The sequence below is a fragment of the Pyrus communis genome, chromosome 3 (genome assembly GCF_041283825.1).
Source record: "Pyrus communis isolate YQ-2024b chromosome 3, ASM4128382v1, whole genome shotgun sequence".
Classification (NCBI taxonomy): domain Eukaryota; kingdom Viridiplantae; phylum Streptophyta; class Magnoliopsida; order Rosales; family Rosaceae; genus Pyrus; species Pyrus communis.
Window position 1 is genome coordinate 22,267,769 of NC_142567.1, and position 19,753 is coordinate 22,287,521.

Sequence of the window (19,753 nt, forward strand, 5' to 3'; positions counted from 1 at the left end):
TTAAGTTTTTCTTGATGTGCAAATTAAAAGGAAAACGTAACAAAAAATCATTGCCAGTTGAAATTATAGAGACCTCAGCACATTTAGACGAACTCAATAACATTATATTATAATTGTACTGATGAATTTGGCTGCAGAAATTAACTAAAAGAAAGAACAAGTAGGATGAACACCTTATTGTATGTTGTAAACTTCAGAAATTAAATGGAAATGGAACAGTAGCCATTTTTTGTAACACTTTTGGTCGAACTGGCAATAATTGTTAATCAATACAGCATAAGTATTTTGTGCTTTCTAAAGTTGAAGCTCGAGCACGAGTTCAGAAACTAACGCTCCAATCGCTCTAACTAAAACACGTCTAATTACACTTGGTACTACCACTGCTATAATTTTGAGGCTATACAATCTTGTATTAAAAGTGGGAAGCATACAAAATTCCAGGATATATTACAAAAATTATCGAAATCCTTATCTCCGCTATAAGCTTACTCACGTGATATCAACCATTGATGACCTTACAGTAACGATTAGTCACTCCTGTGTGAATTTATGTTTCCTGGAAACTGGTCTGGTCATGCCAACAATTAGGTCATCTGGCGTTGCTCAGACGCAGTTTGCCATCTTCTTCTCCATCTCAAGAACTCGACAATAATGGAACTTCCACTCATTGTGACTCCCAACCCAGCAAATGTTGCGAGGAGAATACAAAGAACTGCTTGCACGCGGACCTGAAGCCACAATATAATGCAAAAGTATTTAACACACATTCACATAAGATAATGGGACTTCGAATGCTAGAGTTATTTCAACAAGAAATTCGGAAAAGAAGCGCAGCATATTGTCTCCAAATAAACGTAGATCTTGGGATATCGGATGCTTGTTGTCCCAAAGTGATTAAAGGTCCAAAAAACTAGCACAAAGCCATTTAGTGTTCATACTAGTGCAAAAAGTTTATCGATATTTATGATCTGATTTATGTCCATAAAGGTCTGTAAGCCACACTGAGAGCAGAATAACTATAAATAAGAGGTTGTTTAGGTTCCACTTCGATTAAAAGAAAAGTGCGGGATGAACCTATGGAAAACGAAGAAAAGAGAACTTGCTGTGGAAAAAGTTTCTTACCAAAGAGTAAAATATATGTGCAAATAGAACGACCAAAGCAAACTGAACCGATGCGTAAACCCAAACAAATCTTCTTTTCACTGAACACAGAAGATTCAAAAGTTAGTGTGGTGAATCAACAATCCATAAGCCGTAAAAGAATATGGTAACAATTCACTGCCACGGGTGCATGAAAATATATCATGGCTAATATTCTAACATTAAATGATTGCTCTCGTAGCTAGTTGCCTTCGGGGCGATGCATGTTAGAATTACTTGTAACCTATAAATTTAGAACGTATGTTTTTCACACCACAAATTAGCATAGAAGATTGCACAAATTAAAGAGAAATGATGATTGCCAGCCTACCCATGGTTGATGAAGTCACGGATGAGAGAAGACCCAGTACACAAGAAAATGGAAGAGAGATGACAATTGCTCCAGTACCCATCTTCTTCACCTGCAGTGAACATACATATTATGAATGAGTCAGAAAATTATAAAATGACAAGCGCCACAGTTTTGATTTCCACTCTTACCAGGAGCTGTTCGAGAAAACAAAAGTAGGCAAGCATGCTGACAATGACAAGCACAGGCACTTCCTGCGAAACCCTGAAAAGATATGAACTAACAATATTAGCGCATGAATGTTTTTCTATGGAACATTTTTTCAGCGAGATTCTTTTATTGAGCTTACGGGATGCAAGATAATTAAACAAGCAGGTTTGTTTGTGAGGCATTGAACAATAAAAACTGTATATATGCAAAGTCACTTGCCTGAACCCATTAGCATCTTCCTGCTCATATAAACTTGCTCCAGCATTTTGAGCTCGAACACTTTGAATTCGTAATAGAGTGACAGGCAGGTTTTGAACCTCTTGCTTACAAACATCACACGTCTTGTTACCTTTGATACTAAACCATTTAATAGCACATTCTTGGTGGGCCAGAGCAAGTTCGCCTTTGCAACTGCATTCCGTTTTGAAGGTCTCACCCCCTTCACACAGTTCCACTAGACAAATTCTACAGACGGCCTCTTCCTCGGGTATGTCTTCACCATTATCATCATCTTTCCCTGAACCATGAGAGTAATAAGATAAAGAATTAAAAAAATAGCCTAAGCAAATTTGTTATACAACAAAGTTATAAGTCAGAAACGTTAGCATATAAAACTCGATCAGGATTCAGTGTCCATGACATAATCGTAGACAAGAAAAATACCAGCATCTACAGTTGGGGAACTAATCGATACACCATCCCCTTCCTTGACTCGAGGAGTTGAAGGAATTACACGGAAAAATGAATCCATCATCTTTAAGTTCATTTCTTTAAGGTTGACTGGGACTGAAAGTGAGCGAGCTATCTGTCTTCGGGATTCTTTCCTCTGTAAGATAAAAGAAACACGACTGTAAAATACACATGTTTATAGATGGACATGACTGAGATGTTTGGTGGCCTAGTTAACATGTATGCTAGCAACCAAGTGGTGGTGGGTTGATCAACTAGGTTCGATTAGACATTCTTGAGCAATAATGTCCAGAACTTACAATTGAATTCAGAGAGCCACCAACACTTCCGCCATGTGCATATTCTCGGTGTGCAAGTGCAATTGGAGTTACAGGTAGGGATGATGTTGTCTTCATCCTCGGTGTGAATAGTTTTGTGAGAGACAGTGACCTTGAGATGGAAGCTTTCTCCCGAGCTCCTGTAGACGAACCTTCTGCAGCTAGGTTGGATGCCTTCTCGGCATCAGCAGAACTTCGATACTTGAAGCTTAGTTTTGGAAAAATAGATTTTATAGATGATTTTCCTTTTGCTGAAGAGGGCCCTGGCGAATCACTCATTCTTCCGTCTACAGAACCAGGTGTCAAAAGAAAATTCACTTTCCTAGGAGTAGGACTTGGTGTTGGAGGCATCTTTATTGCAACAAAATCCTTGACACAATCTTCGGATGTTCTCGTGGGTATCTCCAGGTGGAGATTTTTTCGCTTCCATGGATGAACTTGGGGTGCTTCTTCAGCTACTCCCACTGAATCTTCAACCTGAACAAACGAGGATATAATATGAATTGAAGAGGATGTAAAATAGAAGCAGAAGGCAATATATATACATATATACATATACATTATATACATAAATATGTTTATTTTCCAGCTTAGCAATCTTTTCTTCTTCCAGGTTTTTCAATAATTAATATGATTAGAAAAGATAGCTGTTCTGAAAGAGAGAAGTAACCAACTGTATCAGACAGAAGTGTTGTATTAAGTCAGAACTCATACAGCTAGCTTAGAACCCACATTTTTGTATCCATTATTCGAAAATGTTTTCCAAGATTTTTATGTACGATTTCTTTTTGTAGGCAGAAATTAATCAGGGAAAAAGAAAACAGCTTCATCCATGAAACATAATGGACAGAATCACAATCAGTAATATCTGATGTACTTGATCAATCTTTTCTGAACTAGATTTAGGTATATTTCCTTGTATCATTTATATACGGAGATTCCTGTTTCGGTGGTAAGTCATACATATATCTGTGCATGTGTGTGTGTCTGCAGGCAGCTGCATGAGAGGGATCCCCATTGTTTCTGACAAATGGGGATCAGGGGCCTACTCTGCAGTGTAGTTCAGTGATGTGAATCGTTTAATAACTGAATATACACTAGAAAACTTCTGCAGCTATGAATTTCTTATATCAGCCAATTTCACAATTTAAATCCAACACATTGTAGCTTTAAATTGTTTGAACTTGGAGAGTAGTAGTAATACAACATGGGTATGTTTAAATGCACCACTACTAGGTATGTAACCATAGTCTGTATTATCAGAAACACATAAAACAATTTATCATTTGATTTAGATTCACGCGCACTCACATTTGTACTAAAAACTACTTAAACTGGATGCGGCTAAGTTTATTGAGAGATACTAAAATCCCAGCTACTCATTTTGGTAAGACACCCACAATTTGTCCTTCAGAGTATGAAATGTTAATCCAGTTTACTTACAGGATGATGATTTTAAAATAATAGCACATGTTCATGTTTGGGGAACTCCGGGCACAATGGTGTTCTAGGATTCATATAGCCGACCCCACTTGGTGGGAAAAGACTTTGTGGTTGTTGTTGTTGTTGTTGTTGTTGTGTTCATGTTTGGGGAACTAACACATCAGGTCTGTCTTCGGCTCATTTCAATAGGTAGATTGTAGACCTATACAAATTTAATACTTTTCTTCTCAAACTTCACAGACAAAACTGCTATGCATCACTGATTATTTAAAGTTACAACTGTTGATTTTGTAGACAAACATTACATATTTGGCAACTGGATTAGAGATTAACAGCACATACAAATCAAAGGAAATGCGCGGCAACGGACTCTTGACAGCGTAATGATTCACAATACTCATCAATCAAAGAAAAGAAGATCAAAATTTTGGGACAGAGTCCCTAACTTCCTGTTTATTTTTTCTTTGGCTTATGAGATAACAGAGAACAAGATCATCAGAAACAGATGATCCAAAGAAATACAAGAAAAACGCAATTAATTAATCATCCGAGGTAATTGAAGGGGTATTATACTTATAATCTAGCTCACGATTAGCTCAAAACACGGGGGAAATGGTGATTGCTGGATTACAAAGTGAGTGAAATTGTAAACTGTAAATAGAAGCAGAAAGTTTGTACCTTGTGAAGTGGCACAACAACTTCTCCTTGCCCTTGGCATGAATTTTGATCATGATCATGCTTTTCTTCCTCAGTTCCCATTCTCTCACTCTCTACAATCCCACAAACCAAACAAAACCCAATCAGAACACCTTACAAACAACAAGCCTATGGAGATGTAGGTTTCTTGGGGTGTGTGAGGGAGTGGGGAGGAAGGGAGGGAAGGGAAGGGAAAATCAAGTAGAAGTAGCAGTAAAGGAGAGGAAGGGAAGATTGGAGACGCTTCCGAATGCATATTTATGACAAAAGGTGGTGGTGGGGTGGAGTGGAGAGGGGTGGCCTACTTCCGCCGACTCTGCCACCCACTCTGTCCTTCCGTCCTCAGCAGTGAGTGTCACATTCATAGTGCCCGCGGACTCCCGTCATTTTTATGGACACGCTGACTCTCACCCCTCTCGTCATACATACTTTGCCCACTCCAACATTTTTTCATCTTTATCACTCTATCCATTGAGAGTCACCCCTGATCACTTAGGAATGTTTTGGGTGAGAGAACTTCCAAATTCCAATAAAGTAACTAAGAAATAGATCACAAAATGTTAGACATGAGGGACTAGAAATGCATTATTTAAGTGTTATAAAAGGCATGGGAGACGAATTTATAAATGATTCCTTCAAAAGGAGAAAAGGGGGTTGGAGGAGCCTCGGATCTAGGTGAGGAGGGTCACAAGGGTGCTTGATTTCCACTGTGACACTAGCTCTCCTCATCTTATGAAGCACTTGGTTGGTTGTGTTTTTGTTACATACATGTTAAATTAACGTCACGTGAATAAACAAATGTTATATCAACAACAATAAGTAAACTATTAACTACATGATAACAATTTAGTGTTGATCTGAGATAAAAGAGTCATCGAGTGCCACGTCTTAAAATAACCTTATCTTAAAATAAATTAATATTGTAACTAGTTTTATCTTTAAGTTATTTTTGCTCCCATTTAAAGAGAAATACCGATACACCAACACCTTTTTCTTTTTAATAAAAGGAGGTTCTTCTCATTTTGGTTTGACACAAGTTACTGCCAATGTCGTTGGGTTCAGAATTCATCCGTCCACATTGAAGTGGACGTGCATTTGGTTCGACCTTTCAGAATCTCAATAATACTGCTACAAGTTCAAATCTTTTGCATTCATTTTGCACATGAAATTGTTTGTTATCCCTATCATTGATTTGATCTCACATGGTCGGTGTTACTATTCTAGCACATGATTTCATGTAAACTAATGAATATATATATATATATATATATATATATAATTGTTATTAGTCACTTCAAAAATCTCATTCTACACTCATCACAAGTGTATTTTTCTTTCTAATTTTAGAAAGTTTGAAGTGCAAAATGAGATTTTTAGAGTGTCAATAACTTTTAGGGTTATTATACAAAATGATCCCTGAGATTTGCATGATCAATAAAAATGGTCTTTGAGATTGTCCACCATCCATGATTTTGGTCATTCCGTTAAAAACTCTTTAGACAATTTTCAAAGCTTCATAACTTAATTGATTCTTATCCAAATTCGATCCATAATATATCAAAATAAAGATAAGAAAGTGTAGAACAAGATTATACCTATTTGGAAGCCCAATGATTGTCGAAGATGGCCGGAAATTAGCTTGAATGATGACTGGTCCGTTGGAAAACTGAAAAACTCGTTGGAAATTAGGTAAACTTTAAACGTTCATAACTTATTCAATACTCAACGAAATCGAGTGATTCAAATACGAAAATCATACTTCTTGACGAGATGAAGAGAACGGTATATTTCTTTACTGATAACTTGTCGTGGTTTGGCCGGAAAACTGCTTGAAATTGGCTAATTCGAAAATGGTTAGCCACTTTCGAGCCGTTTTCCGACCAAATCACGGCAAGTTAGCCTTCAAAAAAGGTATCATTCTCTTCGTCTCATCAAGAAGTATTATTTTTGTTTTTTAATCACTCGATTTCATTGAGTATTGAAGAAGTTATGAACGTTTAAAGTTTACCCTGTTTCCGGCGAGTTTTCCAATTTTTCCGCGGACCAGTCACCTTTCAGGCTATTTTCTGGATATCTCCGGCAATAATTGGGATTCCAAATAGGTATAATCTTATTCTACACTTTCCTATCTTCATTTTGATATACTATGGGTCAAATTTGGTTAAGAAACGATTGAGTTACAAGGCTTTAAAAATCGCCCAAAATCGTTTTTAACGGAAGGACCAAAATCATGGATGGTGGGCAATCTTAGGAACCATTTCTATTGATTTTCAATCTCATGAACCATTTCTATTGATCATGCAAATCATAGGGACCATTTTGTATAATAACCCTAACTTTTATATACATATATATAGACACACAGACACACACACACATATGCGCTTATGACATAAATCTCAAATTTGATATTCAACAAAGTAATTTGAGAGTGTTAAAGTGGTATCCAATTGGAATATTGGGTTTGCAATGAGGATCCTCTACGGATCATTTTTGTGAGGATCCTAGGGATCCTTGAATTTGGGATTAACTCTTATCCATAGATCTTGGCAGGCTTTTGTGATTGTTTTTTGAGGAAGAGGATCCTCTCCGGATCCACTTGTGGGGATCCTAGGAATCCTCACATATTAATCGTTCATTGAACATCGTACGGCCAATTTTCGTCAGATAATATTTGTGTTTAATTTTAAATAAAAAAAAGGTCAAAAATGATTTCTGACCGCACGATACACGATGAATGACTAAGATGTGGGGATTTCTAGAATCCCTACAAAGTGAATCCGGATGGGATCCAATTCCGTCTTTTGATCCTATTTTTATTCTTTTAATTACATATTATATCTATTGTGGGGTTGGAGTTTATACTAAAATATATGTTCAATATCCAAACTTTTAGATGTGCAAATCTTTTATGATCATTGCATTAGAGCAGTTCCAGTGTGTAAAGGCTCTCCATGACAATGGGCAATTGAATCCCTTCACGTGAATAGTAATTGTCTTTTGCATCTCTACCCCTAAACTGAATAACTATAGCAATAGGCAACAAAATATTAGTATTTTTTATTTTATAAAAAAATTAAAAATAATTTGATTTTAATTTCGAATAGAAATTTTAACTGATTTGGTCACGTTAGGTGTCATTATCTGAAAATAAAATTTTTGTGGATAGATTACGATAATATTTTTAACCAATTCCGTTGAGCGACATGTCCTTACCTATTTAGAATCGTTGAAAATATTGAAATGTGGTGTAAGGTGGGAGAAAATGGTAAGGTACTTATGGAAAAAAAAAATTATAATTTTTTAAATTTTTTTTGAAATTTTTTGGATTTTTAATTATTTTTAAAATTTTATATTAACTTAACTAATTTGGACTGTTGGATTACAAAAAATTTGAAATCCAACAATTCAGAATGTGACACGTGGCCCACTGTAACATTTCAGGTTTTTGTTTCATTTTTTAAAGTCTAAAAACCTAGACCGTTGATTTTCAGATCAACGGTCCATATTCAATGGTATCTGAGCGGGGCTGGCATGCGAGTCCCAGCGTCTGAAAATGTGTCGGAGACCTACCCTTATGCGCGCTTGTTGGCCATGCGCTTGACGCAAATGTTTTTAGAACGTGACTGACGTTAGCCTTGCATCACTCTCCCTCAGGCGCTTGGGCCTTGGATGTGCGCCTGAGCTCTCCCTTGGGCTCCCCCTCAACCCAATAGCCCGAATGGGCTGGAATCACTTTGGCAGGCAATTGGGTTGCCAGAGCAGCCTATCCATACGGCCAAAAGGCACGCTGGAGATGCTCTTATGTTACAAAATAACAATGAATCTGACCTATTATGTTTAAGTATATTAATCACGATGATTGTCTATATTATAATATATAAACTAGTAACGTTAATGATAGTCTGAATGACAATTACATTAAAAATCTTTTAAAATGACATTACTTGACTTCTTACTCGAAAAGAGTCAATCCTTTTAACCTACAAAACTGACCTAGCTTACATAACGAAAAGCAGAGTTATTTTTACCTATGAATACTAAATTGCTTAGTGAAAAGAATCATATAGAAAGAGAAATGGGTGCACAAAGTGATAGTGCACGTTGGGGTAGATATGATGACTTACAGAATCATAAACGATCATATCATCACCATGAGTGATGAGAGCACTAAGCCTACTAAATTACTAAATCACCGGTTTCTTTTGATCTCCAATCTTTTTAACATAATCTCGTTATCCGGAGGATCAGCCCAACAACAGAGAAAATATATTGGAATAACATTCCTACCTGATTAATTGTTGTCAAATTGATAATTAAAATACAAAGCACCTGCAGAGCCAAGTACAAGGTTTCTGCGGGCTATAGCATTGGAAGACTTTTAGCTCTTTAAGCTTAAAACACTAAACATTTAGGCTATTTTATTATTTTTAATTGTCATAGCCCACATAGCAAACGAAGAGGTATCCCTATTTTTAGGAAAAATAAGAAATGTTAAATAAATTCTTCATTTTAACCAATACTAAAATTTAGTAGTAATAAATTAAAACTTTTATACCACAACGGTGTCTTATTTTATTCATTTTAAAGTTTTGAAGGTTAGAAGCCTTAAAAATAGACTATAAACTTCTTACTTCAAATTTACTTTCAAGTTTACTATTGTTTAACTTTATGTAGGCAACAATAATAAAAAAAATTGAATATTTGATTTCGTAGTAATAATTTTTACTTAACTCACTCACTCAATAATTTATGACTCCACCGTCGATATAAAGTGAAGTATGCATAATTCAAAATGCCAAGATAAGTCATTCACATTTGTATCGGTTAATCATATCATTCTTGCTTTTGGGACTGCAAAATGTCCGAGACTGCAACATTGATCGATCCTAGCACTCCTCTTTGCGTATTAACATGTACTTGCACAATTGTAATCTACTTTGTGATAGAACAAAGATAAGCACTTGAATGATTGCCTTTGTAAATTTTGGCATACGTTCAATTCTATGTATACTTACTGTTTACTTTAATAAAAAATTACATTTTTATCCTAAAAAGTCAATCTTGGTACTATTCAATTTACTATTAATTTTATTCTTATCGTTAAAATTTAAAAATTTAAAATTATTTTTATTAATTTTCTTTTATTTTTAAGACGGCCAAGTTGGGGGACCGATGAATAAGGATATTCCTTACTCAATTTCTTCTAATGTTATCTGAAAACTAATCTTAGCTGCACGATTAATTGTTTAATTATAACTTTATTAGGTAATTATTTCATTCGTAATTAATGTCTCTAAAGGCGTAATTAATGTCGCGAAAATCGGACAGGAAGAGTTCAAATTGGGAGAGGGTGAATTGGAACTGGAAGTGGGTAGGAGTCGGGTTCGGAGGAGGGGAAGGCGGGGATGGAGATGGTGGCTGAGTTGTCGGCGGCGAAGAAGATTCTTGCGGGATCTGGGCGAAGAAGAAGATGACGACGCGGGGATGGGTTGCAGACGTGGGGAGGGTGGGTGCTGAGGAGATTAAGGGAGGGAGAAGGGAGGGAGGGGGTGAACGGCCCAGAATTTTAATTTTATTTTTCTAATTTTTTTTAATTTTTAATTTTCTTAATTTTTTTAATTTATAATTTTTTAATATCCACGTGGCCCATAATGACACGTGGTGTTTAGTCACTGTCTACTTGGACGCCACGTCACTATTTAACGGTTAACTTAATAGCAACCTTAATGGATGTATAAAACTGTTTCAAAATTATGACTTTGAGTATCACTTTAGGATGAAAAAAATTTCATATACCAAATCTTGAAAACCAAGAAATTTCAAAGTAGTAAACAATGATTAACTCTAAAAGTTAATTACAATACAAAGGCCACAAATAAATATTAACAATACAAAAAGGGGCCACCCAAACTATCTTACAAAAGCCCAAATTCTAATACAGAGCTCTGAAACATTCCAACTTGCTTCCACTGCCGCAACAGTGCTTCTCGATCAACCAAAACCAATTACCCAAATCGACTCCACAACTCCCTCCAAGCAACACCGTAGAGATGAATTGAAAGGATACCCTGTCTCCCAACCACGATCACTGAACCGGTCTTAGCCAGAAAATGAAAGAAGCCCATGGGAATACCATGGACAACACTGCCAACAAAGGCAGATAGAGAGGAGGAGGTGGTGTTGTAACCACCTGAGTTGGCATAACCAGGATTCTACACACTTTCTCGGAAGAGCGCATCAAAACGTGTTGAAAGCTGATAGCATACCAGATCGGAAAAAGTCGAAGACGATGGATGCCCTTTAGGTATAACGGACTGGATAAAACGGGAAGGATAGATGGGGAAAGAGGAAGCAAAAGGAACAAAGGGATGAAGGAGAAAGAAAACGGTCAGAGCATCCACCGAACGAAAGGATGAAGGAGAAAGAAAGCGGCCAGAGCATCCACTGACCCTTGCCTCGACGAGGGCCGACGGCAACGAAATCGACGGGTTGGAAGCTACACACGCTAGAAGTGGAAAAAACTCTCAAGAAGAGAGTACAGCTCTCACACTCTGAGAGAACTTTTTCGTCGTATGAATCATGGTTAGAACCAAAGAAAGATTCAAACTATTAACGATCTAGCTGTTTGGTCTGAAATCTAGATAGCATAAAATTTTTAGGATTTGATTATGCAACCAAATTACGTGCCTAGAATTTTTATTAGGTAAAAGGGAGAGTGTTTGCACTTTATATATTGTATACTTTTGGAATTTTAAAAGGAGTAACCCTATTCATACCATATTTTTGTACCATATTTTCATACCATTTTAGGTGATATTTGATGTGGACAACCACATCATTTGAATTAAAAGGGAGAGTGTTTGCACTTTATATATTGTATACGTGTTTGCACTTTATATATTGTATACTCTTGGAATTTTAAAAGGAGTAATGTTATTCATACCATATTTTTGTACCATATTTTCATACCACTTTAGGTGACATTTGATGTGGACAGCTACATCATTTGAATTAATCAGATTTTTAAATTTAGTTCATTATTTAATAAACTAATAATTAAAAAAAAACTAGTTAATTAAATGATTATTGTAGTATACGAGAAGTATTTCTTATTCATTTCCTTGAGTTTTGCAAATTTTTCAAATGATATGGCTGTCCATATCAGATGCCACATAAGGTGATATAAAAATGTCATAAAAAAAAATGATATAAATAACATTACTCTTTTAAAAGTGGGATTTTGAATCAAGGGAGAAGAAATTCTTATATACGCTTTGACTCATTTTGAGACTAATAAATTCAAATATTTGCATTCTCATTATTTGAGACGCACCTGAAGCAGTACTCATTATTGATTATTTATTAGAAAATAAAACTTATGGTGAGATAGTAACTATACGTCATCACTCGAAAAGAAGGGTTAGAGTTCATGTAGTGTGTGTGTGTGTGTGTGTGTGTGTGTGTCAAATAATGATGCAAATGAAATATTGAAAATACTATTTCGAAATTACTTTATAATTTACTTACAAATGATGACTGTTGTACAAATTTATTGAAATAAGTAACTGTTGATGTTCGCAGACATCTTGCTGGATTTGCATAATAACTAATGTGTTTACAAATTTCTCTGGATATGAAGGTTTCTCAGAGAAATGTTTTAAAACTAGAAAATATGTATTTGAATTTACTCATCCCAAATCTTGATTAAATAGGCTAAGTCTCGAGACTTCACGTACCGGTAACTGTGAATGAGAGCTGTTTCTACTTTCGGCTGCTTTCACATTATTTTGGTCATGCAAACGGATCTTGAGCGTCCTGATAGTTTACCCATCTGGTGCTTTGACTGTTTGGTTCTGGTTTTACTGGATGTTGTGAAGATGCATCTGAAGACTCATAAGTTTGGTCATCTTTTTCTTTGGAGTTGAACTGTGCTTGTAACTGGGCAGCTTGTGCTAGTAACTGTTGAGCTAAATCCTCGAGTCTTGCTGCTTTTTCCTTTGAGGAGGATGATTTTGAGGATTTTGCTTTTCCTTTGAGGGATGATGAAGGAGACATTTCTGATAGTGACCGAGTTGCAACAATTGGTTGTGGTTCAATGGGAAATTCTTTGAGAACCGGTTCAATGATTCTCTGTTGATTGAATTTATCCTGCCATTTAACTGATTTGACTTTATAGACTTCTTCATTCTTAACTTCGTATCCCTACTTCAAAATCCATGGAATCTTGTATTTGGCCATGAAAATAAGGAGGAGAGGGATTTTTACGTCAAATTTGTCCCTGTTGAATCTTGACTGAAAGTGATTAACTCTTTGCATTAATGTCTCTGGAAGGAGATTGGCGGTTGGGCCATGAGTTGACCACCACTTGGGAAACCAAGCTGGGATCGTTGGCCGGAATCTTTTGTCGAAATTGATAGACCATGAGTGACTAAAATCCTTTGTTTGATAGAGGAAAATGTTGGTCCATACATCAATATAATCATAGTAATTATATTGGATGGTTGGTAACTGGGACTGAAGAGGTTTTTCCATGGGTGCCAGCCTATTAGGCTGGGGACCGGCCTGTTTTGGGTGCTGGATGCTGGGTGCCGGGCAATCCACTCCTGGTGGACTTGCTCTAGTGAGACCCACCGAATACCAGCGGATTGGTAAGATTGTCATCTCTCTCGTTGTCCCGCTCTGCTCCATAGCCTTGCCGGAACATTCCACGACCAACGCCGTGTACTCATAAGTCTCTTAGGGCTTCCTCTTCCACTTCCTCTTCTTCATTTTCTTTGATTTTGTTTTGAAGATTCGTTGGATCAATATGCACAGGTCACTCATTCAACAAACGAAAATACACTCGTGAAAAGAGTATATCGAGCAAATGTATGACGCGATCATACGAATGTCACCAAAATCAATAACACATGGGATCCCATAACATGCGAAAATGAATCAGAAGCATTTTGGGACCAAATTGATGATTCGGGAATGCAAATACATCGATCCTACAAAACTGGTAGATGCTAATTGAAAACTCTGTAGAATTTACTGTCAAAATTTGTTTGTAAACGAAATAAATTAGTTGTTGAACCAGATTGGTGTGATCAGCTGCATGCATATAACGAAATTTCCCAGACTGACTCAAGCCTGCCTACCTCTCAAGGAGCATTACTAATTCACAGTGAACGGTATGTGGGAAAATGTCAACAGCCATTGCTTTTACCGGTCGGAAAGGCTCTGAAGCAGGCATAGACTTGGTCCTGTGCCGTGCTAGGCCAGCACTGCCCATGTTTCTCCATGCTCTGTTGTTCTTGTTCTTGTCGATTTTCTCAGGAGATGGTGTGCAAAGCTCGATCGCATTTGCCACCAAGGTTTCAGGATTGCAGGAAATGTAGCTAAACCAAATAGGAGAAAAAAGTTAGATTCTGGTATTGAAATAAATGAAGGCAAGAACATAGGGGAATGTCTGTGGACTAACACAAGCTTCCGTAGATCAGCATGAGTCCTCAGTGCTTTGATCACCTACACATCGCAGACCAATCATCAGGCTCAACAGTCTCAGGAAATATCCTGTCTCTAACATACAACAAAAGCCACTAGACATAGACATTGTTGAGTGCTCACGTCAGTAGCCAATATCGTATCAGTCCACAATCAGAGAAACCCAATTAGGATTTTTTTTTTCAGCAGAAAACATAAGCAAAAAAGAATAAATTTTTTGCATAAACAGTTTACTAGACTTTAAAAGAAGTTCAAAGACTATATAGACCTGTGGAAGGACGTTTACTCAAAACATTTCCAGAAGTGAGCTTATTTATTGAGTCCTAGGAAAAAAAATCCACAACTGCAGTATTACCAGTAATGGATAAGAGTTTTTGACGCACTCATAAAATGATTAAGTGTATTTGATAAGAACAAGAAACAGCTTGTAGGCTACCAGTGGAAGGGTCTCCAAAATTAATCACTCATTCACTTCAACATGGTTCAATAGACAAATTTGCTACCTCCATATATTTTTCAGTCTTTGATATTCTCATCAAAATTTCAAGTGGGCAAGCTAGCCCAAACAAACCTCACTCTTTAAAAAAGTCAAGGTTTTCCAGGCTTGAGTAGGGCCGAACTGAATTTTCCAATCGCATTCACATGCTGGTTGAGCAAAGCAAATAGTGTAAAAAAGGGTGCAAAATTTTCAGAGATATCATACGGAATGCACCGAGTGTTACTCACAGTGGGGTGAAGTCCATTTCTTGGAGGATCAACAATAGCAACAACATTACTGAAACAATTGACTGGAGTTTTCCCCTTTTCAGAAGTGCAACTGCTCTGTGGTTGGCTTTTCACTTCCTGCTTGTTGATTTCTAAACCCTCAGATGCAGTGTTTCCATTTTCAAGCTCATGGCTTGAATTCTCCTCAGGGTTGGGTTTACTGTCCATTGAGATTGCTTTCTCGTCCTCAGTAACTATAACTTTGTCACTACCTTCAGAGACGTTATCATCTTGTTTCTGAGATGCAATTGAGTACTCTTCCAACAAAGACCGCATCACGTCCTCTGCCTGTCGTTTCATGGATGACAACAATACAAATAAATAGTAAAAAAAACTTTATTACCTTCAACTGCTGGACTCAAAGAAACTAAAAAGTCTTCAAAAAAATTAATGAATTGATTGGAGATAAGGATTTATTATCTCCAATTTTCTTCCAAGGGTGTATTGTACTTTTCAAAAGATCCAAAGGCGCATTGGAAAACTTAATATAAATCACAACCCAAATTCTCACCTTCGCACAGACAAATCTACAGTTCTTTATGTCATTAATTTCAGCATTCCTACGAGCATCTGAAACCGCAGAAGCATTCATTTCAATGCCAACAACCTGGAAAATATTTGTAGGGAGAACAGTCTTAGTCAACAGGGGAAAAATAAAGAAATAACAAGTTTTGTTTTCATATGAAGATGAAATGGAAGCTGACATTCTGACAAGTCATAATTTTTCTTGCATTTACCGACTCTAAAAGAAGGGCACGGACTGATCAGATTATTTACGAAATAAAAATTGGAATATCATATGGTTTCTACTGTTTTGCATAAAAGTGGTTTCTGTTTCCTCTCTGTGTTCCATGATGAACGATAAGGACTGAAAAGTTCACAGCATCAATACAATAGGCCGCATGACATACGTTTTTCAACTTTATACGATTCTCTCCAATGATGAAAGTCTTAAATCTTTAATGAGGGATTTAATTAGTACAAAATGAAAAGCATGTAACCACTCCAGAAGGGGGAAAAGACAAAAAATGAGAACCAGGATTTTGAATATTACCATACCAACACGGTGTGCTAAAGTCAGCCCAATTGTTCCAGTCCCACAACATACGTCAAATAGCAAGGTATCAGGACCCAACTGAGCCCAATCCCCAGCAAGCGAGTATAGCTTCTCTGCAGCAGGGGTATTAACCTGCAGTATAGTTGGATTCAGGAATAATTAGTTTTGCAAGAAAAAATCTTTTCAGGTGAGCTGATCAATATAGCAAGCTGATGACCAACCTGGAAAAAGGCGGTTGGTGATATACAGAACTTAAGATTGTTTATATAGTCATGAATTTTTGGTTCTACAACACTGTCAGCGGCCTGCTTTTCGGAACCACCTTCTGCTTTAGGAATAGATAATGAGTGCAGTGGAGCATCAGCTGGAGCTGCATTTGATATTCCTTGGTGGTCCTGACAAAAAAGTAAACCATCATACCGAACAGTGAGCACAACACATATAAAAACTGAAAAGACAACATTGCTCTATCATAAATTAAGGGGAGCAACATATTCTCTTGAAAGCGGTCTGTCATGAGACTAAGACATCATCGAGTCGAATTCAGCTGTGACATTCTTACTACCTTCAGCTGGGATAAGTTTATAACAAACCTAGACTACAAGGATTTAGTACCTGGTTATCCAAAAATAAGGATTTAGTACCTGAATAACTAAAAATGTTAGTGGCAAAGCTGGAGAGCTACCAGTAGCTCCTGCAGCGAAGGCTTGGGCCAACCTCTCGTATTCACTGGTTATCTGTGCATCATCAAATCCACTACTGGAAACCTATTTACAGAGAGGGAGAAAACATAAAACTACGGTTACATGGTTTCACAAGATTCTATCAGAATTTTTTTTTATCAAACTCAGACTGAATATTATAGTTTACCGTTCAATTTCCCAAACTATAAAATAAGGCTTATAGGGGGAAATAAAGAAAAGACACTTGTAAATCCTGATGCAAGTTCACACACACTAACCTGAACAATCAGCATGACCTCCGCAATATTGGCCTCACAATGTTCAGAATCAGTAGCAATGCCTGGTCTCCTCCCTTCTCGAACCTTAAAAGAAAAATCACGAGACAGCATATTCAGTGATTGGGAAAACAATATTACTTATCAGGTGCATATCAACAGTATATTGAGCATCAGGTACTTGGAAAGACAGCGATACTTGTAAGACAAAAAAAAATTTCAAGCAGACCCTCAATTTTACAACACCTACTGTCAATTGACGCCAGAATCCAATATTCTTAAATCTGTTCCAAATTGGCAAACTCGAATTTTGCAGAAATTCTTGAAATATTGAAGCATATTCGTAAGAAATTCTGGAAACATTTGGGCAGTCAAAAGGTTCTTCAACTGCTGTAACACCCTCCCTGGAAATATTTAATTTAGTGAAAAATCCATTCAAAGAACCCAAAAAAGCAGAAAAGTCTATTGAAAGTGAATTACCTAAAGTTTCCAAGCATAAACCCCACAGTTATTTTTCCCTGTAGAGAATACCCAACTGAAAACTCACACTTGTTGCGATATCCTTTTACAACTGGGGATGCTAGTATTCCCTCTAAACCGCATGGAAGACCACCTACCATCATCAAAATGCAAAGGGTGAACCCCTAGTCAAATTTTGTTGCGAAAATTAGAGCAATCAAGCGCTTTGACCTACTTTCATCTCGAAAACATTAAAATAAACAATCAAAAGTGTTTCAATAAGCTCACAGGTAATGTATGAAGATTACCTAACTCCCTAGACTTGACAATCCACTCTGGAAGTGGAATACCATCAGGACAAGCTTTACGAGCGTTCCTTGTCTGCAAATTAACAGTTGCAACAGTAACTAACTCATTTTTCGGTGCGTGTGAATAACTATATAGATGCTAATAATAATACCAAAAATTATGATATTAAAAGAAATATTATAAACATGCACCACTGACAAGTCTTTTGAGAATCTGCATAAGAGAGCTCTTTTTATGCTCCAATTGATCATCATAAGACATATGAGCAAGAGGCGTCACGACTTTACGGGCACTTCGTCCAGTAGTCCCATCACCATCCTCAGCCCCGTTTGCCGTCATAGAGTCTTCCACATTCTCTCCATCTAATCCAACACCTGGGATTCGAGGTGCCAATATCGATTTAGTTCTCTTCTCAAATGATCTGGGAATGACGTCCGCAACCTTCATAACTTTGTTGCCAATTGATATTCCTTCCAGTTCCTGCCGCACAGAGATTTTCAAGTGACAGTGATCATGTCAATTTACACATAATAAAGTTTGAAATTATGTTTTGTGCAAGTCAGGGGATACCTTCACAGCAGTTTGTAATTGCTCTGCGTTCTCAAAACTCACAAACCCTAAAGCCATGCCTTTCTTCTTCTTCGCCGACTTAAATTCGACTCCCTGCAATCCATTACCAAAAATTCACAATCCCAAACATCGAAATTCGAACCCCGAAAAATAAAAATCAATAAAAAGAAGACTCGCCTTCTCACTGAGAAATTCTTTCAATTTCTCGGATTTCCAATTCCTCGGCAGATGCACCAGGCACTTGCTCAGCTCAGGATCCAAACCCCCAGCATCGCTGTCGCCGTCTCCGTCGTCATCAACGGCCTCCGTCATCATCACATTGTCCAAAGCCACGCACTCCTCAATCTCCTCCTCCAACTTCTGCTTCTTGGCGCGCTCGGATGTCGGGTCCCACGTGTTGTCGGGTCGGGGACGGAGTTCCGACTCGCCGTGCGCGTAGCGGCACTCGCTTCCGTGGCCGCAGGTTTTGGCCTCGCGCCTGAAGAAGGAGCAGAGGCTGGTCTTCCATAGAGGGGGCTTGGCGGAAGGGTTGGGGACGTCGTCGTTTTCCTCTCGCTTGCGTTTGTCGCCGGAAACGGCGTCGTCTGGCGGTTGGGTTGCGGGGTCCTGGGGCGGTTGGGGTTGATCGGTTGAATCGTGACCGTTGAGAGGGGACGGTGAGTTTAGGAGTTGAGTTACGGAGGGTTCGGCAGTTGGAGTTGAAGACATTGTGAAAAGTAGTGGAACTGTCTGCGCTAACTTGGATTTGGACTGGTTCCTTACACTTTTGGTTTGCACTTTGTAACTATGCTTTGTAATTTTTTTACGAGAAATAAATTGTTTTTAACATTTCAAAAATCTAATTCTACACTCCTTATAAGTGTATTTTTTTTTTTAATTATAAAAGTTTGAAGTGTCAAATGAGATTTTTGGAGTGCTAATAACAATCTCGTACGAAAATTTATCCAAAAAATTAACTTTTAATTTCAAAAATATCATTTTTTTTATAACGACTTTCAAATATATTTAAAACCTACTTAAATAGTCACAAACATCCTTAATTCATACAAATATATTTAAAACCTACTTAAAGTTTTTAGAAGTATGAATCCTAGTCTTACTAGGAGTATCTTCATTGCCGCAAGTGTAAGCTTATCTTTTTTTAAGGTAAATTATAAGGATCTCTAGGGTAGGGGTGATGCTTGCCACCAACACCCCATTTGTTGGCGTCCTCCTCCTCATGGTTATGTGAAATTAAACGTTGATAGGTCTGTTAGTTCGGGTCGCTCGGTAGCTACTTTTGTTCTTAGAAATGAAGAGGGGGCAACCTATTGGTGCTGGGGCGTTGAACCTTGATGGCG

The 19,753-nt window shown here is 37.4% G+C and overlaps 2 protein-coding genes across 4 annotated transcripts; both read right to left on the bottom strand.

The window, feature by feature from the left end:
* Window positions 1–389: 389 nt before the first annotated feature.
* Window positions 390–15,719, bottom strand: LOC137715946 (uncharacterized). Of its 2 annotated transcripts, XM_068455311.2 has the most exons (9): window positions 15,692–15,719; window positions 4,789–4,953; window positions 2,650–3,144; window positions 2,324–2,486; window positions 1,880–2,177; window positions 1,642–1,714; window positions 1,472–1,562; window positions 1,123–1,202; window positions 390–728 (listed from the first exon to the last, which is right to left on the bottom strand). In XM_068455311.2, exons 2-9 carry the CDS (start codon window positions 4,867–4,869, stop codon window positions 585–587), a joined length of 1,425 nt encoding a protein of 474 aa, XP_068311412.1. In that variant the 5' UTR covers window positions 4,870–4,953; window positions 15,692–15,719; the 3' UTR covers window positions 390–584. The 2 variants fall into 2 exon arrangements, with proteins under 2 accessions (XP_068311412.1, XP_088547461.1); XM_088691335.1 differs by lacking the exon at window positions 15,692–15,719 and having other exon boundaries at window positions 1,880–2,171; window positions 4,789–5,374.
* On the bottom strand, window positions 13,735–19,189 carry LOC137715540 (zinc finger (CCCH-type) family protein). Of its 2 annotated transcripts, XM_068454888.2 has the most exons (14): window positions 18,591–19,189; window positions 18,414–18,506; window positions 18,042–18,323; window positions 17,843–17,915; window positions 17,556–17,688; window positions 17,326–17,479; window positions 17,079–17,162; window positions 16,762–16,884; window positions 16,339–16,512; window positions 16,115–16,249; window positions 15,572–15,667; window positions 15,022–15,348; window positions 14,273–14,316; window positions 13,735–14,189 (listed from the first exon to the last, which is right to left on the bottom strand). In XM_068454888.2, the coding sequence occupies exons 1-14, from the start codon at window positions 19,119–19,121 to the stop codon at window positions 13,946–13,948; spliced, it is 2,493 nt and encodes an 830-aa protein (XP_068310989.2). In that variant the 5' UTR covers window positions 19,122–19,189; the 3' UTR covers window positions 13,735–13,945. The 2 variants fall into 2 exon arrangements, with proteins under 2 accessions (XP_068310989.2, XP_088547460.1); XM_088691334.1 differs by lacking the exon at window positions 13,735–14,189 and having other exon boundaries at window positions 14,273–14,940; window positions 18,591–19,182.
* Between the last annotated feature and the right edge of the window lie 564 nt (window positions 19,190–19,753).